General features: G+C 41.7%; 1 protein-coding gene across 11 annotated transcripts in view; it reads left to right on the top strand.

Moving 5' to 3' along the window:
• Window positions 1-27,082, top strand: part of ERC2 (ELKS/RAB6-interacting/CAST family member 2) — a 526,798-nt gene that overhangs the window by 73,457 nt on the left and 426,259 nt on the right. For 6 of the 11 annotated variants that reach the window (XR_013983318.1, XR_013983319.1, XR_013983320.1 and 3 more), the window contains exons 3-4: window positions 20,929-20,952; window positions 21,519-21,935. Coding sequence is in view for 3 of the 11 variants with exons in the window: in XM_080996736.1 (XP_080852862.1) it covers window positions 20,929-20,952; window positions 21,519-21,935 (441 nt within the window). In the remaining 8 variants the exon portion in view is untranslated. The remainder of the gene's footprint in view (window positions 1-20,928; window positions 20,953-21,518; window positions 21,936-27,082) is intronic. The other 5 variants (XR_013983315.1, XR_013983316.1, XR_013983317.1 and 2 more) reach the window with 1 other exon arrangement.

Raw genomic sequence — 27,082 nt, 5'->3', positions numbered from 1 at the left:
GCAGATTAGAGGAAAGTATGGGATTTATACAAATTCAACAGTTTCCTTCAGCATTTGTAAAATGAAAATGGCTCTCATCCAGTATATTTAACTGCTTGTAAAAAGAAGGATGTTAGCTTTTCTTCCTGTTTTATATGGTCGGCGATATAAAAGCCTGGTGCTTTTAATGCATCTCTTCTTCTTAACTAAATAATTTTGTAAACAGTGTCAGCTCGGAGCTATGGGGACGGGGTTAGGATGGAAATCTATCTTCTCTGGGTTCAGCCTGTCTTGCTGTTTCTTCTCTTCCTTCTCTTCCTTCTCCTGCTCCTTCTGCATGGGCTTCTGAGCAGATGTGACAAAAAGTCAGGTAGATTGGCTGAGTGTGTTATCATTTGCTCCTAAAAAGAAAAGAAAAGAAGAACAATACCTTTGTAGATCTGCAAGTCTTCATGTTCTTCATTCTAAAATCAGTAGGAGAGACTCTTCTCTGTAACTTAGAACTGATGGTGACAAGAGAAAGGACCTCCGCAGTGACTGTGCCAACCTTGCTCCGTGAAGCTTTGATGGCTCCCACCCTGATTTTCTCCTGGCAGACTTTCACCTTGCTAAGTACCTGTCTTTCCCCACCCGCTAACTTAGTGGTTGCATTTTATCTGCAGCCCCTGCTTCTGTTGTGCTTTTTTATTGTACTTTTAAAATCCACTGTATTGTTTCATGTGATAGTGCGGTTTTTAATTTGTTGTATGCTGACTTGAGTGGTACACAAAAGGCCAGGAAAGATATTTCTCCATGAATAATAATTAAAAAAATCAACATACCTTGTTTATGGGTGTCTAGATTTCAGCTTACTGTCCTGAAAGCAGAGATGCCAACAGGATTTTCTGGGAACATTACACTACATGTGGAATGAGTCATCTGCCTCACTGGCAAAAGAGGTCACGGATTTGCATAAAATTTACACACACACTATATCCTATGCAGTGTTGTGTCCTTTTATAGGTGTGTGGGATGAGCCCCCCAATAATACGGCAAGGACCACATGCAAGTCATCAGATGTCTGACAGATGGAGGCCTGATTTAACTACAGTTTAATATAACAAACTGCTTGCTAGTGCATGCTGCTCAAAATTCCCTACTTTGCTGCTTCACTGCTTCATTGCTGCTGGCCATGCTATGAACAACAAACTGCAAGCCTTGGCTCACAGTTTCTCTCCAAACAAACCACAGAGAGTATTCAGGCTTTGATGCTTGCGGTTTGTTTTGGGGTTCAGGTGACACAAGGCCCGTGGTTTCTTCCTTCCTTCCAGCATGGTGTGGGTGAAGAGCAAAGTGGGCTTTTTTTTTGGAATATTTTAAAATTGAGTGTAATGTAAAAACAAACAAAAAACAAAGTACAAGGATACAGTCAGAACACGCACAAGCGAAACGGGGGATATGGAGACAAAATATCAGAATCATATCTAATTGTAGTCTGGGGATAAACGGCATGCAGTGGGAATTTTTGAACGGCATGCACCAACATGATGTTCATTCATTTTAAACCATAGTTAAACATAAACTGTCATTTAACATGACAAGCAAACAGAGCCAGAATGCCAACAGGTAAAGCTTTCCCTATAACTGAATTTCCGTACTAGAAAAGGTTCAATTTGTTGAATTTCTGCCTACCACGCAGTTGTTAAAAGTAGAAGAGCCTTGTGAAACTTGATAAATTGTATGATCCGGTAAACTGTAATTAATCTAAAACAGAAACAGAAGTTTCTGATCTTGCAGCTGCTGGCAGGGAGGAGAGCATGGACTGTGTGAACCCAAGGCTCTCAGAGGCTCATTCTTATTCTAAACCACAGTTTAGTGTTACGTCCAAATGTCGTCAGTACATTATTTCATCCTTTAATTCACTTTTTAAAAAAAATCAGCATTTCCCCTCGATTTTTCTCTGATAAATCATACACACGTATCAACCCATTAATAATAGATTAAACAAAATGGTGTAAGAAAAACCCAGCATCCTAAAAAATATCGGCAGATAAGGGTATTTAATAATTTCGATGCCACCACTGAAAAGGTCCTACCTCTTGTCACCAAGAGGCCTCAGAAGCTCAGTAGAGATTCATGTGGGAGAACCTGATTCACGAGTTACTCTGGTCCCAGTATAGACTATTCTGTTGTCCCCATAACGCCTTACCAAGTTATGCATCTAAAATGTGTTAATTTTTCAATTTTAGAAGCTGAAGCATTCGGGCTTTGAATATGTGCAGAGTAATTATTGCCACAATGATCAGAATTTGTTTTTGTTTCTACCAGGAACAAACTGTGCAGTGAAACAAATGGTCATTATGACAAAGTTTCGGTGGAAACTGAAATGAATGCTGTTGGCAACGTATCCCTGACACTTGTTTCAATTTCTTTTTCAGTCAGAGTATTAAGGAAATTATCAAAACTGCAGTTGGCAGTTCTTTTAACGGTTAATGATGCTATTGGTGCTTTCCTGTCTCTTCCGCTTTAGAAAAATATTTTCTAAGAAAATACCCTGCAGTCGGAAAAACATGATTGCCTTAGTCATTGCTCGAGTCCAAAGTGGATGCCAATCCATTTTTGTTTTTCCAGTGGTCTTGTCCTTAGAATGACAGAGCCTGGGAGTTAGAATTGATGGCCCACAAGACTTCCAATTCTATGATTCTATGATGTGATGTTATACTAATATGTAACGGTACAGTTCAGTGGAGGCTGGTCGCATTGAGGTGACTATGTATGATGCTGAGTTTTACAGCACTTGGCTTCTACTTGACCCTAATTTTATGAATTTCCCATTCAGTTTTTTATGTTTATTTGTGCTGGTTAAACTTAAGCTGTGGTTTCTGGTGCCTGTTGGCAGAAGGCAAGGAGACCGATAGTAGACGAAGCTAGGGGCAGGTCACATTCACACAAATACATGTAAAGCTCTCTTATACCACTTCATGACTCCCCCCCCCCCCAAGAATTCTGGGAAATGTATTTTGTTAAGGGTGCTGGAAATTGTAGCTCCGCGAGGGGTAAATTACAGTGTCAAGGATTCTCTGGCAGAAGGCATGACTATCAAAATTGTGTAAATGTGCTTTAAATATATGGGCTGTACGTGACTCCTGTGACAGGCACGGCCAGAGTCTATGACAGGCAGAATTATCTCATTCTTGTTCTGTCCATATCCTCCTGCCTGCTGACTTCTACAAGGGACAAATTAAGAAACTAGAATTCAGCAGGCAGAAGCGGTCCATTTCAATATATATGAGAAGGGAATAACAAAATAGGAAAGGAGACTTTAAAAAAAAGGTTGACATAGTTATTTAATGGTACTGCATAAACCTCTTGCCCAGCTTTCCTTTACATGTCATTGCCACCACAAGATTATAACAATTCTCTTGCAGCATCTCTGGGGATTGCTGTTACAGATATATTTTATGGTTTATATAGTTTATTTTTTCTGTTGTCTAAAATTTTCTTCTCTGCTTCTCCAGCACCTGCTTTCTTTCCATTTCCTTGACTTCCCCTGGCCTCTTTAGCCTGCAATTGTGAATCCCTCTCTGCTCCTGCCTATAATAATTCCATTTCCTCAAGCTCACTCCATGAGAGTCTACTTGTTCCAAATGTGTCCTGGGTTATAACCGTCTTAAATGAACCTCTACCAAATAGAATATTCATGTTTTGCTTGACCACAAGAAACTCAAGTCAGTTAGTTTAGGGGAACCTTTACCTAGCGGTGCTTAAGATACAAGGCAAGAATGTGTAACCGTGGTCAAGACAATGTCCTTGACATTATTAGTATATGGTCAGTATATATGGTCAACATACCAACAAGTAAATTGAATCTTGCTGTTTACAGTGCAATACTATGAATGCCTCTCAGAGGTGATTCCTATTGAAATCAACGGGACTCTCACTCTCAGATAAGTATGCACAGAATTGCAGCCTTAATAAGCTGATTTTTATGATGCTCCGGGTCTCTGAATGTAAATCTTCCCATTGAAATGAATGGGTAGCTCAGTTTTAGGAGCAGTTCCCCACTCTTGATCTTTGCAGCCCCAAGGAGAGAGTTGTGCACCTTATTAATGACCATCCTCTATTTGATGCCGTCGTTTCATGGAAGCTGCTCCATTTTAAAGAACAAGAGTTGATGGGATAGAATGACATACCCTGAGTTGAGGGTTTGCTTATTTAAATATCTTGCGTCTGTTTAGTCTGGTGCTTTAGAAGGAAGGGAACAACCAGATTGTTTAGAAAGCTCCCCTTCTGGTACAAGTGGGAGAGGAACATACAGTGGAGGCCATCTGCAGAAGGAAGCTTTTATTGAGTGCAAAGGCAGATGCCAGGGATGGCTCGACGTTGTAACACAGTCCAAGGGTATATTTCCCCCCGTGCCGTCTTTTAAAATCCAATGGATAGTGATGATCAGGGAGATTTGTGGCTTATTTTAAATTTCCTGTTTAAGAATAAGGTGGCCATGACTGCTCAGCAAAATAGTTTAAACCTACAATTCTATAATTTTTTAGACTTACGGCACATTTGCAACTTTTGTGAGCACCACCTACCCACTGCAACCCATTATATGGGTTACAATAGGAGACATCTTTCAAGACTAATTTCAGTGGCCGAAGGGGACCTCTCTGGCACTCAGATGCCACATTGGCAACCCTTGATATAAATAATCTCAAGTTTCCTGCTTTGGGGCCCTTTTAAAGACAGAAGCGAACAGGATACCGACAAGCATGAATTATGCTTGCTTTTGCATTTTGCTTTCCTTTGGCTGCCAATAAGAAGATGCCTCAAATTCTTACATGCATCTTGTCCCCTTTCCTATACCCAAGCCAAAATATAGTTCTCTTGGGGATAAGCATTAAAAAATAATCACATGAGTGACTACTTGTTTGCGCCGCTAGTTCCTGCTGTCAGTGAATCAATGGGTCAAATGTTCCAGGCATCTTAGCAGTGCAAATTGCTTTAACTTGGCTCAAAATCTGCAGCATCAAAATCCCCATGTTTGGATGGCATCCTTGTCTTGAGCTGCCAGATGGCAAAGTTGCCCACCTATTACTTTCTCACATACATCAATGCCATTGGCAAGCTCCACGACGCTGATCCTTCTGCCAGGAAAAATGACTGTCTGTCAACAGCAGATATTGTTCAGGGATCAGAGAGAGGTTGGAGGTAAGGATAGGACTTAGAATTGCCCAGGACAAGGTGGGAGGCAGTAGAGAAGGAGACATTTTTATTTTGAAAAGTGTTTCCTCCTTTTGTAAATGCACAAAAGTTGAAGTTTCTGGAAAATACCAGGGCTTCTTCTAGAGCTTCTCATACCAGTGAAGATTATAACATAAAGCTCTTTAAGGAGAGGGATTTATATAATTGCCATTCTTAAATTCTTTTGTATTCGTTATTATTTTTAAAAATAGTTGTATTCTGATTTTTCAGCCATAATGGTTTTTGAAGTGGTTCACAATAATAAATGTAGATCCAAAGGCAGATGATATTGATGTCTTTTTAAAGCCCTCTGCCTTTCGGAATGCCAGGAATTGTCAAAAGCATCCAGCCAACCTGGTCTGATGTCCACCTGTTATGGCTCCTGGCTGTGTTCCCCTTAAAGGTGGCAGCTGCAAATGGAAGATGCAGGAGATGTTTCTCAGATTCCACTCCCCTCAGATTCCCCTCCCCCTTGGGTGTTTCTGCTGCTGTTATTGCTCTGCATATTTCTGGAGAATAAATTATCAAATTAATATAATGACAGAACTCTCCCTACTTTGATGTATATTAGCATTTGATTCCTGGTCTAATTAGACACAATGTCCATTTAGAATATTTTGCTTTGGTGCAGTTGAGGAAGAATTCAGCTTGTATCTATTTGAAGATTATTGGTTGCTTTCTGGACTGAATATTAAATGTAAGTTGCTCTGATACTGATTAGAATGCATTCAACGTGTCCTGCGTCGCATTATATAGTCAAAAAGACAGATATAAACCTCTGTCAGAAGGAAATTGCAGTCTGAGTAAATGGTTTTTGAATAATTACAGTAAATGGGTATTAATTGCAGAAAATCTTATTTGGTAGGAATAAATTTTAATCTTATAGAGCTGGCGCTGTATGACTAGAGTTTATAGTGGGTAAGATTGGTCCCATTCCAATAATGAGAAGATGTTAAAGGTGGACCAAAGATGTCTCTAATCCCTTTGCTATAAAAATCTCAATCTGTTTCCTTACTACTAAAACTACTTTCTCCTACTCCCCAAGATTCAGTTTCTGTTCATAGTCATTGTGTCTCCATCCTAATAACATAGTCACTTGCTTTTGTATCGAAGGACGGTACTGGAGGCCAATGGTGGTATCTTGTGATCTGCCCTGAGACCTGCGGGCATAGGGCGGTATACACATTTAATAAATAATAAATTATTAATAATAATAGTCCCTAATGCCATTCACAGTGGGCTCATGGGGCCCTTTCCCTCCCCATGTGTTATCTGATCTCCTAAGACTGTGGTCCTCAGGATGACAACAAACGATGCTAGTTAATTTATCTTCATTGCATCTTCTGTGCACCTGGCTACTGTCACCTTGTTGCTGGCATCCATCTGTCTCGAGACAGTGGAGTGCACCTCCAAGGGTGAAGTCGAACTGCTGCATTGCAGCACCAAAGTGACCTCCCCGGGCTCAAGCCTGGGCAGCGTGTATGGAGATCATGGGCTGTGCAGATGTCAAGACCTGCCTCTCAGCCTCACTGATGTGGACCAAAGAGAAGCAGAGCAATATGTATGGCACCAGCTTGGCTGCAGGAGTTGCCGAAAGGAGGCATACAAGGCACCATCTGCCTTAGGGACTTGACTCCGGATTTTTGTAGGGTTGACTCCTTAGCCTTTTCTTCTCCTGAAGATATCCCAAAAGGCAGGGAAGGTTTAGGATCTGAGTTTTTCTTTTCCTAGATGGGCTACCTTCCCAGGTTGATGAGCCCCAACTGCCCCTCACCTCCCTCTGCCCTCAAGATGGCAGAAACTGCCTTCTTGATCGTTGGACCCACCTTTGGTCACATCCGCTCAATCCGCCAGAGCTGGTCTTCACATGCAAGGAAAGTCCCTAACTCCCCAAGGATTTGAGACCCACTGGCTACCCTCACCTGGTTTAGCCGGCCAGTCAAAGCTGTTTCCCAGGGTGTGCCCACTGTCACATGCTGACAGCTTCTATGAGCCATAGGTGAGAGATGAGTGCAGGGTAGGGACCAAAGGTGGACAAACTACCCCAGAAGGAGCATGACATGTCCCCCATCAGAGGTGCTACTCCTCCTCTTACACCCCATACATCCCTATTGGCTTGTGGTATGATAAAATTTGAGAACACTGAAATCTAGCAGGGCTCAGGATGTACATGGATGGTTTCTGTGGTTCTTCAAAGTAATTTAAATTGGGATTATTGTAAAGGTAACGGGTAAAGGGACCCCTGACCATTAGCTCCAGTCTTGGCCGACTCTGGGGTTGCGGCGCTCATCTCGCATTACTGGCCGAGGGAGCCGGCGTACAGCTTCCGGGTCATGTGGCCAGTATGACTAAGCCGCTTCTAGCAAACCACAGCAGCACACGGAAATGCCGTTTACCTTCCCGCCGGAGTGGTACATATTTGCACTTTGATATGCTTTCGAAATTCTAGGTGGGCAGGAGCAGGGACTGAGCAACAGGAGCTCACCCCGTCACGGGGATTCGAACCACCAACCTTCTGATCAGCAAGTCCTAGGCTCAGTGGTTTAACCCACAGCGCCACCCGCGTCCCTGGGATTATTGTACGTCAGACAAATAATAGCTCTGCTGCTGCTCTCTTCTTCCTCAGCTTTGACATGAAGACCTGGTACTTGGGGGCAGTTGCTGGGGCCCCAGTGCTCTGGCAAAGTTCTCTACCCTTGCCCTAACACGTCTCATCACGTAGCAGAGAGGGGAGCATGTAAGCATCTGTTTGCTATTTTTTAAGGCACCAAAGAACTCATTTTTGTTTTCTTTTTCTACTACAACGAACAACCTCTTTGGAATGCATTGAGTATCTTCTTTATTAAAAGCATCACCTAATGTTTATTTGACTATATTTAAACAATGGTTATTCTCTTTTTGCTAAGTTTTAAAATATTGGCAGCTTTCTTTTCAAAGCCTTTCCTAATGATCCCTATCATGGCATTTGCCTTTTTCTTTCCCCCTCTTTATTATTATTAAACAAAATAAACCAAAGATAAAGAGCATAAAGCAACACTGTTACAGCAGATTGAAAGCAGCGTAAGGTTCGACATTATCATTTTGTTCCAAACCCTTACAAAAAATACCCATTTTCCTCAAGTCTGTTTATATGTATTCTTCTTTAATAAGTTAGCTTGATCATAGTTACCATGGACCATACAATGGTTGTTCCATTTTAATCCTGGGATTGTGCTGAATCAGAATGGCTAGACATCTCCAAATCTGCTCAGGGAAGGTGAGTACACCTGCCTTCTGGTAAGAAGCAGGAGATCCAGAACCACACAGCTATTTATCCTGGATTTGCATTTCCAATGCAGTATTTTTTAGTAGATAAGAAATGGCAGGAGTCCTTTCTGACTAGCAGGAGATACTTCTACTGCTTCTTACCTTCTCCCACACAAATGAGAAATTGCCCAACCTCTTGGCGGGTGGGGTTGGGTGATGGGAACTGGTACTGACCACAAATAATTACTGGGTAGTCAGCAAAGCCAACATTTATGGATCCCTGAGAATAGCAAATTTGAGATATTAAAAATATTTGACTGATTATGGGCTGCGATGATGTGCACCAACATTCAGAAAGTATTGAGCAAAAAAGGATCACTGGGCTGCAATAACTTAAAAGTATCTGTGACCTGCTTTTCCAGAATTGCTGTTCTTTCACACTCTCTGAACTGAAATGGGAAGCAGGGAGTGAAAAGCACCTGTAAAAGTCAATCTGTAACATTTTCTTCATTACTGGCAAGGGAATTCAGAGCACACTGACTCTGCCTTTAAGAAAATGCTCTACATCGCTCCAGGAAATTTTGGCAGTGTCACAAATAATTTATAAACCTAGTTTCTGTACATACGTTCCAGTACTGAAAATGACTTGTGCCAGCTTACAGTGAAGGCTGGGGATTTATAATTAAAGCAAAAACAAAAGCAAAACCCTGAGCTTTCAGTCCTGTCAAATGCCATTATTAACATTAAAATCTGCATTGTCTCATGCATTGGACAATGCATGTTTCTGTTGCGAGATGATACAGATGAAAGTCTCCTGACCTGAAGGCAGAGGAACAATTAAATAATCCTTCAGCTCTGCTTTTATTATTTTCCCCTGTGCAGGATATATCCTATCTTTTTTGTGCCAGTGAAGCAGATAGGAAGCTTGGTGGGTTTTAAAAATATATATCGCTCTTAGTCCAGTAGTGATACTAGCAGCTCTTCACACCAGCTGGTAGAGTGAGTATGAGCAGGATGGCACGGCTGGTGGCCTCATGCCAACAGCATGACCTAAACATAGCCTTTCTGCTGGTAAAGAGCAGTGGAGTCTGCTGCTATACTTACACAGCCTCCTCCTGTGGCACAATTGTGTGATGGAAGAACAGTTACTAGGTGGCAGGCAGCAGTGGAACACAGGGATGTGAGGAGCTGGAGAAAGGATTGGGTCTCCTCTTGAATGGCATTCTGTGTTTATGGGCTTATAGGAGCTACTGCAGAAGTTGAATCAGAAAAGAGCCTAGGAGTACATTTGCCTAGCATGTGCCGAATACCTGCAATGGCATGGATGCATGCATATATAGAAGCAAACTATTGCTTGTGCTTCTATAGCTGCCATTGATGGAGAGGAAATTAGAATTATGATTGCTTTCCCTTAAAGTGTTACCTAGACATTTTGAAAACTTGCGTGAGGACCATGCAGCAATAAATAAGGCATTTAAAATCATATTTATGCAACAGAAAACTGAAGGATGCGCTCATATATCCGGCTTTCTGCAGTCAATGGAACTCTACGGTGCTTGATTTTGGCTGAAGTATCCCATCATTTCAAATATCACAGATATCTGAACACCGTTCTTTTGCTCTCTCCTTGGTATTTATATAATCCCTTTCCTAACTGCTGAAAAAGCATGACATATCTCAGGAATTCTTACATCAACCATGTATAGTTAGTCCCATATTACAGCTGATTGTATTTTGACTATGCAGTGATAAAGGTGAAAAATACCCCCAAGTTAAAATCAAAATCAAAACACAAGCACCTCAACCATCTGCAGGTTTTTAAAAAGGGGTGTGTGTGTGTGTGTGTGTGTGTGTGTGTGTGTGTGTGTCTATGGACCCTTTAATGACGAACTGTTCAGTCTTTGTTTACTTTTACAAGAACCCTGAGAGATAGACTGCTGTCATTCCTGTTTTATGGATAAAGAATAGAAAACTGGTTTACAACGGCATATATTTTGAATGGAGGAATTTCAAAAGAAAGCAAAAAATTGATAGCATTTTATCAACTGGACAACACACACTTTTATATGTGTGAGGAGAAAGCTTACTACTGGGAATTTTATTTATTATTTATTAAATTTATATACCACCCTTGACAGTGGCATCCGGTCTGTGGACTAGTGGGGCTAGTCTAGTCCCCTAAATGTTTCCCTGGTGCCTCCTTCCTGGTGCCCAGGAAGCTTCTGTCCGGCTTAGACCAACTCCACCCTGCTCACTCACACAGATCTCTGGGATACAGGCCAGATCAGCCTCTTTATCCACAATCAGGCCATGGATTTTTTTGGGGGGGAGGGGTGGGGTTCCTTAGTCTGACCAACCTGCCGTTCAGCTACAGCACCTGCGGGAAAGAATCTAAGAACAGTAAAACTAAGACTAGGTCTTTTATTACAATCCCATGTGCACATAACTGGCAGGAAGCTGCACCAAGCTCATGGGACTAAGTAAACATGCACAGGATTGCTGTGTTCTCGTGCTATTTTTTAAAATCTTATCTTCATGCATCAGAAATTGAAGCAAAGTTTGCTAGCATAATTGCTAATGCTTAACAATAGGGGCACAAGACTGTATGAACCTAAATGCATTTACATTCTGCTGACTTGTACTGGGATTGCACCATCTGTATCACCGGAGAATCCCAGCATATGTTTCAATTGGTCTTTTTGCTCAGTTCATCCTTATTTGCAGAGCATGTATTTGTTGCCATCTTCAGGCCAAATGAGAGGCTTGCATCCCTTCTTTATTCCATGTATCCGTTATTCAGCCCTCAACAATTAGGTACCGACAGTGAATCTGACTGCGAAAAACTACAGTGTTATATGGTGGTGTGGAGTTTCAGCCTCTGCTTCATGGATTTTTCAAAATCTGAGATGCTGTCTTTCTAACGATCGGCTCTCCCTAGTCATCTAGTCTGTTTTATTATCTCAGGATGAAACAGCCTTTCCAGACGGTCATTTTCTCTGTTGGAGTGTCGTAAAAGGCGTTGTGATCAGATCTTCTGTCTTTTTTTCTTTTTAAAAATAAATAATAAAAAAATCTTTCATTTGCCGTCTCTGACAGAGCATAGTGACAGATACCCTTTTTACAGGATTTGAGCAAAAACTAATTATATATCACAATTACTTAAGTTCTTTTACTGCAGCTGCCAACTGGTTGCTTTGTTTCTGTATACCAGTTATAGTTTTTAAAGCTGGGATATCTGTTCTCACTCCTCTCCAGCCTGCCTGTCTACAGGTGATCCTGTCACTCAAAACTTTGCAGTAACCATCCTAAGCATGATGATTAAAAGTAATCTCACGGAATTATTTCCAACTAAATGTGGTTAGGAAGGACTGGATTTTTAAGATTCTCTTTTTGTGTTATATTTCCCACTCTGGAGATTGTGTCAAAAATGAAATTACGGTTGCAATATGGTTTTTATTTTTCTGATTGTGCCAAAAAGTGTTACTTTGTAAGGAAAAAAAAGGAGAAGGAAAGAACCCCTGGACAATTAAGTGCAGTCAAAGGTGACAATGGGGTATGGCGCTCATCTCGCTTTCAGGCCGAGGGAACAGGTGTTTGTCCACAGACAGATTTCCGGGTCATGTGGCCAACATGACTAAACCGCTACCGGTGCAAAGAGGACCGTGACGAGTGTCGGAGTACACGGAAACGCTGTTTACCTTCCCACCACAACGGCACCTATTTATCTAATTGTGTTGGCATGCTTTCGAACTGCTAGGTTGGCAGAAGCTGGGACAGAGCAACAGGAGCTTACCCTGTCATGCAGATTCAAACCGCCAATCTTCTGATCGTCAAGCCCAAGAGGCTTAGTGGTTTAGACCACAGCACCACCCGTGTCCGTTATTACTTTGTATGATGCTTTGAAAAGAAGAACCCACATACAGTGGTGCCCCGCAAGACGAATACCTCGCAAGACGAAAAACTCGCTAGACGAAAGAGTTTTCCGTTTTTTGAGTCGTTCCGCAAGACGAATTTCCCTATGGGCTTGCTTCGCAAGACGAAACGTCTTGCGAGTTCTTGCGAGTTTGTTTCCTTTTTCTTAAAGCCGCTAAGCCGTTAATAGCCGCTAAGCCGCTAATAGCCGTGCTTCGCAAGACGAAAAAACCGCAAGACGAAGAGACTCGCGGAACGGATTAATTTTGTCTTGCGAGGCACCACTGTAGCTGGTTAAATATTTGAATATTTGACCAGGGAAGAGGAGCATTCTGAGAAGCAGGAAATACAGTGCTGTATTAGGCACCATGTTCTTTATTAAAATACTGGGGTAGCTAATGTATTGCTCTCCATGTGGCAATGACTGTGCTGATTGGGGCTGATGGGAGTTGTGCTCACAAACATCTGGAGGGCCCAGTGTGGGCTATCCCTGTTCTATCATGTCACACCAGGATGGTGACCTGATTCTGCAGCATGAGGTTCCATATTGCAGGTCAATGCAATTTAAAAGCAGTGGTTCCTCACTTCATTATATGACTGTCAGGTACTGAATGATGCCAGATTTTCTCATTCAAAATCTTGTTGATTAGCAACTGCTAATATAGCTGAATAGTGTTATGCAGTTCCCTACTCTTAATTGTTAGGCTAAGCAGGCCATATACTTTGGTTTTCTCCCTCCCCCCCTCCACCATTACAGTAAGGTGCCTATATGTGGCCAATGTCCTTTAGAACAATAGAATTGTTTTGCATTTTGTATACTATATATACCACACATGCTACTACTAACACATTTTCCTTTTTCTGAGCCCCCCTTAAGTTCCATTGCGGAAAATGTTTTTTATTTAGAGGCTACATGAGTGTAGAATTTCTGAGGTCCATCCCTGCAGAATCAATAACACAAAATGAAAAATCCATACAGCTATTCCCTATCATACACTATACTGAATATAGGGTAGCACTCCTGTTTCTTGATGGCTGCAGAGGAATTTTTGGCAAGCACAAGTTGGCCTACCCCATAAGAAAATGTTGAGAGAAGCTGAAACAACAACAGAAACCTCCCTTCTAAGGATCTGTTAAACACATAGGAGCCCTGTTGTGTCTGAAAAATCTTAGTTTCTGAAGAGATAGCATATTCTGCATCCCATGACAACATAGAAAAGACTTCAATGCAATGCAATGCATTGACAACGCCATCATTCTCTGTTAACTGTGGAGTAAATGAATGATGGCAATTCCGGAAAATAGCCGCTGTCGAAGCCTCTTTAGTCAGACAGGAAAGCACACATTATTAACAACAAAAAAGTGACCCTTGTCACCAGGTTGCTGGAGAGAAAGCTCTTCCTTCACAGTAGCAGACCTGTATCTGACCAGAGGGCACTGCTGTTGCTTCTGATTTTCCCCATTCCCTGAGAATGATATAAATACATGAAGTCTGTTTATTCCATATGAAAGTATTTTCTGACTTGGATCCAAAGATGTGTTGTGTGAATCGGCAAGGCAACTCTGCCAAATCTTGCCAGTTTTTTGATCCCATCACATGAGCAGAGTTCTACACATGCTTCTCTGAATCCAAACAGTGTTTTTGTTTTTGTTTTTAAAAAAGTAACTAGTTTGATTCAAATTACTATGTAAATAATAGGAATAATCCCAAGGAGTGTGTTATGTTTTGCTTTTTATCAGGCAAGGAAAAGCTAGGGAGAATGTAATGTAAATTCATGTCCTTTAATGTTCATTAGTAAACCTCTCCTGGGGTTTACTCCCACCCCCAAACCACCCCTGCTTGCTATTTAAAGGGGTTTGAATGCATCTAAGCTTTCTTAATGTTCTGTTCAAGGTCTAACTGCTGCTGGGATAATAAATAAATAAATGCCAGGGATTCCGTTCAGGGACTTCAGAATAGCTGCTTGCAGTGAACTCTGCAATTCAGATTCTGAGAGCTTTTTGTAGACAAGAGACAGTTGGGAATCCAGACTCAGCTGGGAATGCTGAGGCTGGCTTTCTGTTATTCTGAAGACACGTGAGGGAATTGTGGGAACTTGGGCTTTTTGGAATCCAAACAGAATGGTTCTTTGGAGAAAGGATATTGGTATATTCAGTATGCACAACTAGAGAATTGGTGATGCAGTGAAGAATGTAAGTAACTCTGTTTTTGAAGGAACAGCTTCAAATTCGTTTCATTTAGTAAAATGGTCAGGTCAACAGTTTAGGATCTTTGATCTTAACTTTTCTAATTAGTACATTATGCGACTTTATTTAATTTATTTAAATTATATCTATCTCTAGGATGTTTATATTCCAGCATAGAACTTCCAGCCTATCTGTGTGTCTGCCTACAGATGTAGATATACTGCTTCATCGGACCTGTATACAAACCAAATTACCTTCTGGTCTCACGTCACATATTTAGGACTATGTAGTACGTAGAGGTGCAAACCAGTCCTTGAACACATTTGGAAGTAAGTGGAATTGGAGTGGAATTTACTCCTGAGTAGGTATGATTACAACTGCAGCCTTGGGGCTGGGGAATTGTCCCATTGGATAAACTGACTGTTTAATTCTATGTGTGTCGACCCAGAAGTAAGTTTCACTGCATTCAGCTTATTCTCAGGAAAAGGTATGTAGAATTTCACACTAAATGGTGTAAGAGTGTGAAAATATGCATATTTACTTAGGAGTTTGTTCCACTGAACTCCGTTGGGCATACATCTGAGTATATATAAATAAATCAGTTTATGTGTACTACAGTGGACACTTGGGTTGTGAACGTGATCTGTGTGGGATGCACATTCGCAACCCGCAGTGGTGTGTCTGTGCATGCGCAAAGCACGATTTAGTGCTTCTGTGTATGCACGACCGCCAAAACCTGGAAGTAACCCGTTCCAGTACTTCTGGGTTTCGGCGGGTGTGTAACCCAAAAAAACGCAACCTGAAGCAGCTGTAACCCGAGGTATGACTGTAATTTCATTGCATCAAAATCTCTGAAAGTGATTGAAGTCTAGGTGGTATTTTAAGTTAAATAATTCATAGAAACCCAACATTGTTGGACTAACTCCTATTATCTGTACTATTTTTTTCACTTCCTCTTTTTCACTTCCTCTTTACCTTTTGTAGAAGAAAAAGTAAATAATTCTTTTTCCGATACTATAACTCATTTTGAGTCCCTCTATCCCATCCTCCTCACACAATTTGAATTGCCTAAGATAGAGAATAATTGAATGCTACTACACTGGTACCTCGGGTTAAGTACTTAATTCATTCCGGAGGTCCGTTCTTAACCTGAAACTGTTCTTAACCTGAAGCACCACTTTAGCTAATGGGGCCTCCTGCTGCCGCCATGCCGCCGGAGCACAATTTCTGTTCTCATCCTGAAGCAAAGTTCTTAACCCGAGGTACTATTTCTGGGTTAGCAGAGTCTGTAACCTGAAGCGTATGTAACCTGAGGCGTATGTAACCCGAGGTACCACTGTACATTTATCATAATTACTATTAGATCAAGTGTTTCAGGCCATTCCAACCCTAAGAAGTAATAAGAGTGTGCCTGGCCATATGAAAAATTGGCAGCATCTTCAAGCTGTGCCACTTTTATGTGAGAAGTGCAGAGAGAAAACACAAATGCAATGGTAGCTCCACTCCAGTTGCACCTCTGCATACACCAGGGATCAGCAAAGCCTCGGGCCGGTGTCTCCAGCGCCGATTATACGGCGGGCCGGAGGGTGGGGGAGCGCGTGTCCATATGCGTTTGCACACGCTATTACCGGCGCACTTCCGGGTCGGAGGAGCACCGGAAATAGCTTGTGTGCATGTGCACGGGCCTCCTCCGACCTGGATGTGCACCGGAAATAACGCTTGCACATGCGCACAAGCTATTTCCGGTGCTCCTCCAACCCAGAATTGGGCAGCCGAGCAGGGCAGTGCCGGTAAGAGTGGGCATTGGCAGCGGGCGGTGGGGGTCGCTGCGGGCCGGATAAACGAGTCCCTCGGGCCTTTGGAGACCTCTGGCATACACCCTTTAAATTTTTTTCATAGTGGTGAAACCACTAATCCCTGTGAGAAGAAGTAAGGCAGTGCCTTTGAGGACTACACTGCAAATCTGTCATCCACATGTGGTTTTTTGTGATGAAACCTTCACTGACAGGAAGTGCAAAGTATATCTCTGTGCAGATGTGCCCCCTCCCCCTTTGGAAATTTGCTTCACGTAAAAATCGTCCAAATTTTGCCTTTTGGAATTCAGCATTTTGAAAAGTGCATGAGCTTGCTCTCATGAGCACTAGGCCCATTTTTGAAGTTGTCAACTTTGGTCCAGGTTTCTAGGTGTTGAATCTCTTGAGAGGTCTGCCTTGAATCTAGTTTGTTGTTGTTGTTTAGTCGTTTAGTTGTGTCCGACTCTTCATGACCCCATGGACCAGAGCACGCCAGGCACTTCTGTCTTCCACTGCCTCCCGCAGTTTGGTCAGACTCATGCTGGTAGCTTCGTGAACACTATCCAACCATCTCGTCCTCTGTCGTCCCCTTCTTCTTGTGTCCTCAATCTTTCCCAACATCAGGGTCTTTTCCAGGGAGTCTTCTCTTCTCATGAGGTGGCCAAAGTATTGGAGCCTCAGCTTCACGATCTGTCCTTCCAGTGAGCACTCATTTCCTTAAGAATCTAGTTTACTTACATGTAAATTCACATGCATGAGCGAGATTTCACCTGATGCTGGCACTGCTTCTCTGCTGACAGTGGTAGCAGGGCAGGAAGGCATTTGCCATTTTGCCTCAAGCAGCAAAATTGGATGCAACGCCAATGCCCTTAACCATGGTTTCAGATTTGGACCCGACGATAAACCATGGTTAAGAAGCAAAAGTGTCTAATCTCCTTGCAGCTGAGCTTGAGCCTAAGGCATGTCCGTAAATCATAACTAAGCATTAAAACCCAACCAGATCGGCATGTAAGGGACATGTTAGAAATTCACCCGACTGTCCCTATTTTCATTGCTGAAATGTTGGAGTTGTAAATAAATATGACTGACGGTTAATCACTTGGTAGCATAGAAGCAGTCTCATCTGCCTCTGCACGAAAGCTAAATCAAGTGCATTAGCTTCCATGTTTAAATTAAAGCTGACGTCCACTTGCTTTGGAGTGCCTTTAGCTGCAATTTCACCCTCTTCTGAACTCAGAAAAGGTTTGCCTATTTCTGCCCATTATTTTTCAGTTGTTTCTTTCTTGCTTGGTAGGCCATATTTTGAGCTTTGGTGCATCGTGTTGTGTTAATCTAATAGACCAAAATGGCTATAAACTACCTATATGTCACAGGATGCTGCCAGATGGGCAGCTCCTAGAATTGCTCTTTTGTTGCTGTTCCATCGTAAGCTGCGAGAGGAATTGCAGTTGACTTTCCACACTTCATGAGACACAGCCTTTCATTTAAGGTGTGCATCTCACTATGTTTCAGCCCCACAGTGGGTGTGAGATAGTTGTGTGGTCAGTATTTCCCCCTTCTCTTTCCCCTATTCCTCATAGTCACTTTAATTCTGAAGCTATTGCTTTAATTAATTGTTCCCCCAAGCCACCTCACCAAAAGAATAAAGGAAAGCAGTGGCTGAAACTGACAAGCTTCATGGCAGTTTCACATCCTTCTTCCCTACACCTTTTATTAACTTGTTATCCAGGCACTCCCTTTTCACACAGAGAAACTTCTCTTTACATGTGAAGCAGGCACTTCACTTCATTGTTTCTTCTTCTCTCCACTCAGCACCACGTTAGCACTGTCTTTTAGGTGTGTGTTTGTACAAAAAACAAACCCAAAAATGTAAAGCCACCAACTGTTTTGTTTTTTTAAAAAAATACGGTTGTTTGCAGTAGTTCATTAATGTGAAATTGCAGAAATTAAAAATTTAACCAGTTTTTTAAAGTGCTTACAGCAGACATGGAGAACCTATGGCTTTTTGTATGTTGTTGGAATCCAGCTCCCATCAGCCAGCGGTGGAGGAAGCCGCTTGAGCTCCTGGGGTGTTGCACCCAGGGGTGGGGTGCGCCGCCCATAGGGGTGGGACGCAGTGCAGGACCTCTGAGGAGTCTGCCTGCCTCCTCCCACTCAGCAACCCTACAGCTGGGGGGAAGGCAGTGGGCAGATGCAGTGCTGGCCAGCATTTTGTCACCCCCCTCAGTGGTGGCACCTGGGGCACTCCGCACCTCCCGCATCCCCTTGCTCCGCCCCTGCCATCAGCCCCTGCCAGCACAACCAGGGTGCAGAGATGGTGGGATTTGTAATCCAGTATTTGGAGGGGTGCAGGTACCTGGTCTTTGATCTAGGAAGATGTGTTTATCGAAGTAATTGGGTTTAAGCAGATAAACTTGTTGAAGAATGGGAAATGGGAATAGTTATTTAAAAATATGTTATATAGCATTTGGCCTTTTCGTATGTAAGGGGGATGAAAGGAACTTTGTCTTATCCAGAGCCATATCAGGAGCCTCCCTTGCTTGCTCTGGAGGCTGGAGAAGGACAGTGTGGTGATTGGTCCTGAGTTTTCTAGAGCTGTTAAAGGGAGAGAGCTGCTGGCTCACAGCAGCACTGGGTTGTGGCGGAGCCTGCAAAGTAGTGATAGGCTCCCTGCTTTCCAAGCGTTTCCATGGCAAAAAATAATATAAATGCTAATTTGCATTTCTTCTGTGTCTGGATAAAGGCTCTGCAAGTTTCTCCACACTCTTGCAATGTTACATCAGGTCGCCTCCCCCTGACCCTGTCCAAGCTGTAGGCAGTTCAGGGTGTCTCTCTTAATTACTGTTTCCCTTGTACACTGTAAGGTTACTGTGTGTTTTTTAAAGATGAAACATAGCCTTTCCCCTCCAAACAGATATGGTGATAGGGCTCAGCCCCTCACAAATCACTGCGCGAGTCAGAACCCCCTGAGCAAGATCAAAGAGGAGCACCAAGGACCATCCTGATCCGTGGAGAGGGCCATCCCCTTCTCTCCTAGATTTTCTGAGACATGATAACAAAAAAACCGAAGACTATTACCCAGTGACAATGTTATGTAGATGTCCTATAAAGAACTGAGTGAATGATGGGTGGCAGTTCCACACTAAATGGAAGCAGTGGAAGCAGACCACACTCAAACATTCCTTCTGTTCTTGACTGCTTTCTTCATATTATACTTCATAGAAAGTGGGTTCTGAAGGGAGTAGAGATGTCCCTTGACGACCATAGATACAGATGAACCGGGAGGGGGAGAGAGGTTGGATAGTCCCTGTTTGCTCTGCCTCCAGCCACCACATATTTGAAGTCCTGTGAATGCACAGGAGCTTACAGGTCCATATCCTGGTCTGTACTGTGAACAATATATTTCCTCGGCATCTTTCAAACATTTTAATTGACACAGGTGTGTGAGCGTATGTCGGTGGGTGGGTGGAGCCTGTGTATATGTCAAGTTCCAGGTGCAATGCGAGGGGGTTAAGACAGTGACTTAACACACCCAGCAGCAAGAAAAGAATAGTTAAGAGCAGTAGTTCCCAGTTTGCTAAGTACTGTGGGCCCCTATTTTTCAAAAGCCAAGCTATGGACCCCCTACGTTTTAAAATTTTGATATTTCTGTGGTAGTTATTGTTATGTGGATGGTGCCACGGACCCCCTAGTCTTCAACAGATTATGTGGATCCCCCTGGGCTCCACAGACCACTAATTGGGAACCACTGATTAAGAGCATGCTGTATGGAAAAACCCCCTACTATTGATGACTAAAAGGAAGTGAAATATAAATGGATGCTTTATAAAACGTTGCTTAATGGTCAAAAATAACTCATGGTAGAGCACCCGCCAGGATGCAGGTGGGTGACAATATTGAAATTTCCCTGTATGCCAGAAAAAAGGCTAAGCTTGGAATTCTTCCTTTTGACTTTCTAGCTGTCTTTGTGAACAGAAAATATTGAGGAACACTCAGTCACTCAATCCCTCCCACATCTATTTTGAGGTGGTACAGTCCCAAGAGGATGTACCATCTTGTAACTCTTTTTTGAGGACTGGAAACTTTATTGTATATAATTTATGAACCATGGTTTGGATCCAAAGATGTGTTTCTAGGTACAGATGTTTACAGATGGAAGGGCTGTTCTGTATCACGTACTAGAATGATGCATGAAAAGGTGATACATGTCATTACCCTTGCACAATCTCTTACTTAACAAGAACTGCTAATACAAGTCGACCAGGGTTTGAACTTTTCAATTAACACTTGCCTGGACATTTGCAGGACAGTGCTAGAAGGTAATTTTTTGTTTCATTTTTTTGGATCCAGACCAAGTTCTTCTTTTCTTACCTCTAAGAGTATAGTTTTGACTGCTTGAAATATGTGTGTGTGTGTATGTCTCTCTGTGTGTGCAAATACTGTAAAATTGTGACTGTCTTGTATAAAGTGTTGTTTTCTTTTCTGTTCATTGTACTTTCTGTTAAATTTAGTATTTTCTGTTGAATCTCCTTTGCTTGCACCTAAACTTTATGTTGATTTTGCTTCATTTTTTTTCATTTCCCATGCTGTTCAGTTTTTGGATGCCAGGAGAACAAAGGTTTGTTCACTCTTTGCAGTCAATTTGTTTGGAAAGTGCAATATCGCTTAATGTGTGATCTTTTATATGCTTGCTGTAGATACAGTAATCTGACTTCCTAAACTAACTGGATCATAGTTTTCATTAGCAGTGTCATTTAACATTTTAATTTCTTTATTTTCATACCAAGTGATTAGCACTAATAACTTACACAATTGCACTGTACGAAGAAGCAGACTTTATGTCTAAGAAAACCCTGAAAACTGAATATTCAGGCTCAGCAGATGCAGTGTTTGCTAGCGGAAGTGTCACTCTTTGACATCTACATCCTTTACTTACTGCCTTTTTTCACTTCCTTGTCTTAGGATTTGTTCTTCACTATTACTGGTACCTGTAACTGGCACTGTCTTTGTGTGTTTGCATCCATCTTTTCATGATTTCTAACAGCAGTCAAGGAGGTCCATTGCAAAATAACATCACTTGCACACCGCTAGATTTTCACCACTAGTTTTATTAATGATTGTGGCATTGCATTTTTGTAGATCCGTTGAATAAATCCTCACTCGGCTATTCCTTTTACCTTGCAGCACCTTCAGCTAACTATTCAGGCACTCCAAGATGAGCTTCGGACCCAGAGAGACCTTAACCATCTCCTTCAACAAGAAAGTGGAAACCGTGGTGCTGAGCATTTCACCATTGAGCTTACGGAGGAGAACTTTCGGAGGCTTCAAGCTGAGCATGACAGGCAGGCAAAAGAGCTGTTTCTCTTGAGGAAAACCTTGGAAGAAATGGAGCTGAGAATTGAAACCCAGAAACAGACCCTGAATGCCAGAGATGAATCCATCAAAAAGCTCTTAGAAATGTTGCAGAGCAAAGGCTTGCCGTCCAAAGGGATGGACGATGACAACGAACGGACGCGAAGGATGGCTGAGGCTGAATCTCAGGTTAATCATTTAGAGGTGATTTTAGACCAGAAAGAGAAGGAGAACATCCATCTTAGAGAGGTAAGCAAAGCATGTTCATTTCTAAGAGCACTCAGTTAAGCATTTTTGGTGTGTCATCATTTGAAATTAAAATGTGAAGCAGCAAGTTGTTTTCCCTCTTTGCTTGTCATTTCTTTCAGACAGTCCCAGTTCACAAGCCCTCCTTGTTGCATGGTGTACTAAATAGGTTGTTTTTCTTTGGCATTGATATTCAATTCTATAGAAGCCAAGTTACATCATCAAAACAAGGGCTGGTTAATAAAATTCTAACAATGCTAACACTTTTTAATGTCGCCTAATGTAGTAGTTTTGTTGCTGGTTTATGGTTAATTCAGGTTGGAATGGTGGGGATTCTTTTTGTCCCTGTGTTGTAATTTTTTGCTCAAATGCCGCCTATTGCCAGCGTGAAGATGCTGACTCCAAGCCACTGAAGCACATGCAAAGCACCTGGAGGCAGAGCTGCACCCAGAACCCTTTTTAGAAAGCTCGGATTCTGCAAGTCAGCTTGGTGCAATGTTAAAAGAAGCTTTTGACATGCTCAAGTCCATCAACCACACTGGGATTGGAGAAGGGCATTTGTATCTAATGCTCATTTCCATTGCATGTGGTTCCTAAACCTAGCACTGAAGTCTGTGTGCTATGTTGGAAGTAGGAATGGAGGAGGGATCTGGTGAACCATGAACTGTTCTGATCTGAACTCACCTGATGTAGTTTTAAAGGTTTTTAGAGCCGTCTTTAACATTTCAGCACTGTCTTTCTACAATACATCATGGGAGCCAGGACACAATGGTTGTTAGTTGCCCTGGGACCGAAATGCTGGGTACAAAATATTGCAAGCAAATATTAGTTTTGGAAGGTGTTCTAAATTTTACCCCAGTGGTTTTGGTGTAGGGTGATTTTCAATTATGTCTTACTCAAGAGTAGACCCATTGAAATCATTGCACCCAAATTAGATGTCCGTTCATTTCAGTGGGCCTAATCTGTGTACACCTTAGTTGAATGCCACCCATAGTCTCCTTTTAGAACTGTGTTAAAGTGAGCAGACAGATGAATCAAAAACACTGGCATTGTGAGTGTTTGGATGATGCCAAAGAAATGTGTACATTTGCATTTCATGATGTGCATGTTGCCCCAGAGAAGAAAGCAGACTGAATGACAAAGGACTCAATTTCTTGAATTTCCATTGCCTTTCATGTGAATAAATCACATTGCATATTCTTACCTCAGTTACACCTTTTCAAAATGAAGACATTGCTGTTTCCCACAATCTTATCCTTTGGACAGCTCCTCAGATGGTCATGGGTTGCTGGAGTAAGTTGCACCTACTGAAATATGCTATTATCCAAAATAAATCCTAGCATAGCTTGTTGGAATAGCTGCATTGCAAGTCATTTTTAAACCAGCTTTTTTGGGGTGGGGCCTGTGTCAGGGGTTAAAAGTTTGGTGCTGGAAGTGGATGAGCTGCTGTTAAAAAAAGAAGAACCCTGCCTGTTCAACTATCAGTTCTTTTATGAGCACGTTTGAATGTCTGGATCCTGACCCTCATGAAGGATCCATATTCTGCACAGATCCAAATATGTACCCCCCACAGTGGTGGCCAGTGGGAGAATCACTCTTGCCATTTCATTTTCATGGAATGTGTATGTGAATCGATAAAAGCCACAAAATAAATAACTCTACTGTCATAGCATACTCTCTCTGTGTGTTTAATAACCACCACCACCACCACCACCACCACCACAATTTCATGAGTAACATGACCCAGTAATTTCAGTGGGATTTAGTAATGACTCACTACAGTTAGATTCAGGTCCATTATTATTCACAGAATGTGCACAGTCACTGGTATACAAATGTTGAAAAGAGACCTGGCTTTTCAGGTGAACAAGACATAAGGCTAGAGAACTGCAGTACAAAAAAGTGCAGGGAATAAGAAAAGCTAAAGAAAAAAAGCTCCCTGGGTGAGTAAAAAAAACCAAAAAACAATTTGGATTATTTTGTTGGTTACATTTCTCTCATCCTTCAGGGAGCTCAGAATGATTTCCTCACCCCACAACAACTCTGTGAGGTAGGTTGGACGGTTTGCTAAAGCCTTTCTCTAGCCCACCTAGTAAGCTTCCTAGCTAAGTGGGGATCTCAGCCTGGACTTCCCACATCCAAACCCAGCACTTGAAACGATTTAAATACAAATCACAGGATTTTCCGATGACAAAACCTAGGATGACTGACTTCTATTTCTAAAACACAGTTATCACATCTCTCTTCTGGGTTTTTTTGCGTGAATCTGGCGATATTTTTTTTATCATGTGGAAATCTAGCACAGATGTTTGGTATTACTCTTTCTTAAACATAGTGACCACACATGCTTTGCCCTAAGTACCATTAAGTATTTTTTATTATTGCTATTAAAATCTTGCCTTCGGCAAAGTCCCACTAAATCTCTAGTAAAGTCTGATGTTAAAATTCCACCAAGTACTTTATATATACATATGCTCTCACACACTGTCTCTGTATATACTTTTTTTTTTATTTACATATTTAATACATTCTTACTAAAATCAGAATCTGATGTCACAGTTATATGCAATTTTTAATCCAGGCCTCATATGAAAAAGTAAAAGGAGGACAGTGGTGTGTGTTAGTATGTTCATGCATGCATTTGTGTATCTGTCTGTCTATCTAAATAAATAAAAATATTCTTAAAATTAAAATTCGGAAAACTTTGCCTTCTGTCGTCCTTTGAAAATGGTCAGCTTAAATGGTGAAGGTTGATAATAGAGCTTAAGCTGCTGGCGTAAATTATTTATTGCATGGTTTTTAGAAGTTATTAATGGAGCAAAGTTCCTTCTTCCACAGAACAGATGCTCTGCAGACAATTTGTGTTTACTGTAAATGCCTTTCACTGGAGCCAGTAGTAATTTACTAAGGAAATGTTTTATCGACACCAAGCATTGCTTCCCCCACCCCTCTTGAGAAGTTAGTTATACAGATTAACAGCCACTCTAAGTCCAACCTCTTTATTAGGTTCATTAGTGTCTCTTTCTTTTCTTTTCTTTCGGACAGGCTCAAAGTATTAAACTAATCAGTGGTAGAAGAATGGTCTCTCTCTCTCTCTCTCTCTCTCTCTCTCTCTCTCTCTCTCTCTCTCTCTCTCCCTTTCCCCCTTCACCACAAATCTGTGTATGCAAGTTTTTTTTATTTTTTAAAAGAAGATATATTTGCTGTAAATGGCATCCTATTAAATATATTCTCTGTAAGGCAATTTTTTTTTGTTAAAATTCTGTGTGTATATTAAAATCTGATATTTTAAAGTGACAGTGGAGGAAGTTTTTGTAATCTTGGCAAGCACCCCAGAGAAAGTAGTTAGGGGGAGGTTTGTCCCAGCTGTAGTTAAAGAGAACAGTAATTACCTTCAAGGCTGGCCCAAGACATTTTGCTGCCTGAAGCTGTTTGAAGTAAAGGTCTGTAGGACTCAAGGCTGGTCAAGTTATTTGGGCAAACGAGGCGACAAAATGCCGCGAGTGCTTCTTCCCTGACCTGCCTTGAAATAAACAATAAGTTACTCTTACAGTGGTACCTTGGGTTACATACGTTTCAGGTTACAGACTCCGCTAACCCAGAAATAGTGCTTCAGGTTAAGAACTTTGCTTCAGGATGAGAACAGAAATCGTGCTCTGGCGGCGCAGCAGCAGCAGGATGCCCCATTAGCTAAAGTGGTGCTTCAGGTTAAGAACAGTTTCAGGTTAAGAACGGACCTCAGGAATGAATTAAGTACTTAGCCCAAGGTACCACTGTACTAATAATGAAGTAACAATTTGCTGCCTTTTCACGTCAATCCCAAATTAGCTGCGTCAGGTGGCACCTTCAGTTGGCCTGCTTACACTATTCCAAATCGTGTTCTTGTGAAGCTTGCGTCTGTTTCCATAATGAATGTGAAAAATGGCAACTTCAGCAACTGATGACATGAAGGTAAGAATGTAAGAAAAGCCTGCTGGAACATCTTGTCCGGCGTCCTGTTCTCATAGTGATCAACCAGGTGCCTATGGGAAACCTGTAAGCAGGAACTGGCACAACATCATTCTTCCCTCCAGCAATTAGTATTCAGAAGCACTTTGCTGACTGTGGAGCCAGAGCATATTCAGTGTGGCCACTGATAGCCTTTACCTTCAGTTGTTCCTTGCAGTTCCCCATATCCTTCCAGTTCCATGAACAAAAAAAAAAAAGCAAAACAAAACCCCCCAAACAGATAGTGGGCACAATCCAGGCAAATTAAGCATTAGAATCAATAGGGATTTAAAGCGTTTAACTCTGCCTTTGCTTGTGCTCAACTTTTGTTTTAATGTACCTGCATGCTTTGTGTTGTGGATCGTCTGGTTTACATGCGTTTTTGTATGACCTATGAATCAATTAGGATGCAAATTTGAATGATGAGGATGCCTTCATCCCAAGTTCTTTTCTGGATTATGAACAAGTGTGGCTTTTACAAAATATCAATGTGGAAAGAGAGAGAGGCAGAGAGGATAAATTATAGTTACATACAAAGGGAAAACATATCAATCTCAGCCTGTAATAGGTATTTATATTTTTTTTTCATTTGTGCTGCAGTATCAGCCTAAAAGATAATCAGAATCAGATTAAGGGGCTAAATCTCTTCAGATTTACCTGAAAGGAAATCTTATTGAAACTCAGTGGGAATTTCTTCTAAGTAGGCATTCAGAGGGTTATATTATTAATATGCTATTAATTACATGCTGGTTTCAGAAAGTTTTAGTACACTAGAGTTCAAGAAATGGGAATTGAGCCCTGTATAGTAACTTGCTCACTACATTTTTGACTCATAATAAGAGCAAATATGAATAATTACATTTTGCATTTATATAGCATTTTATGGTGCTATCACATATGGTGCTATCACATCAGCCCACTACTTATTTTGAAAGGCCCAATTTGTTGTAGGACCAAATTGCTTCTCCCATATTGCGAATGTATTGAGGCCAGGATATTGTGGTCTGACCACCCCATGGGTTCATGGCTGAGTTGAGATTTGAAAGAGGGAATTCTTTATCTCTTATCCTTAACCCACCACATTACATCCTCTGAATAATTACATTTCTCCTTTTAATGGATGGGCGCAAACAGGTTGAAGCTGAAGCCAAACAGATTAGTTG

Source organism: Podarcis pityusensis (genome assembly GCF_964106645.2).
Source record: "Podarcis pityusensis genome assembly, chromosome: 2".
In the NCBI taxonomy this organism is placed as follows: Eukaryota; Metazoa; Chordata; class Lepidosauria; order Squamata; family Lacertidae; genus Podarcis; species Podarcis pityusensis.
This window is presented reverse-complemented; position numbering and strand designations above follow the sequence as displayed.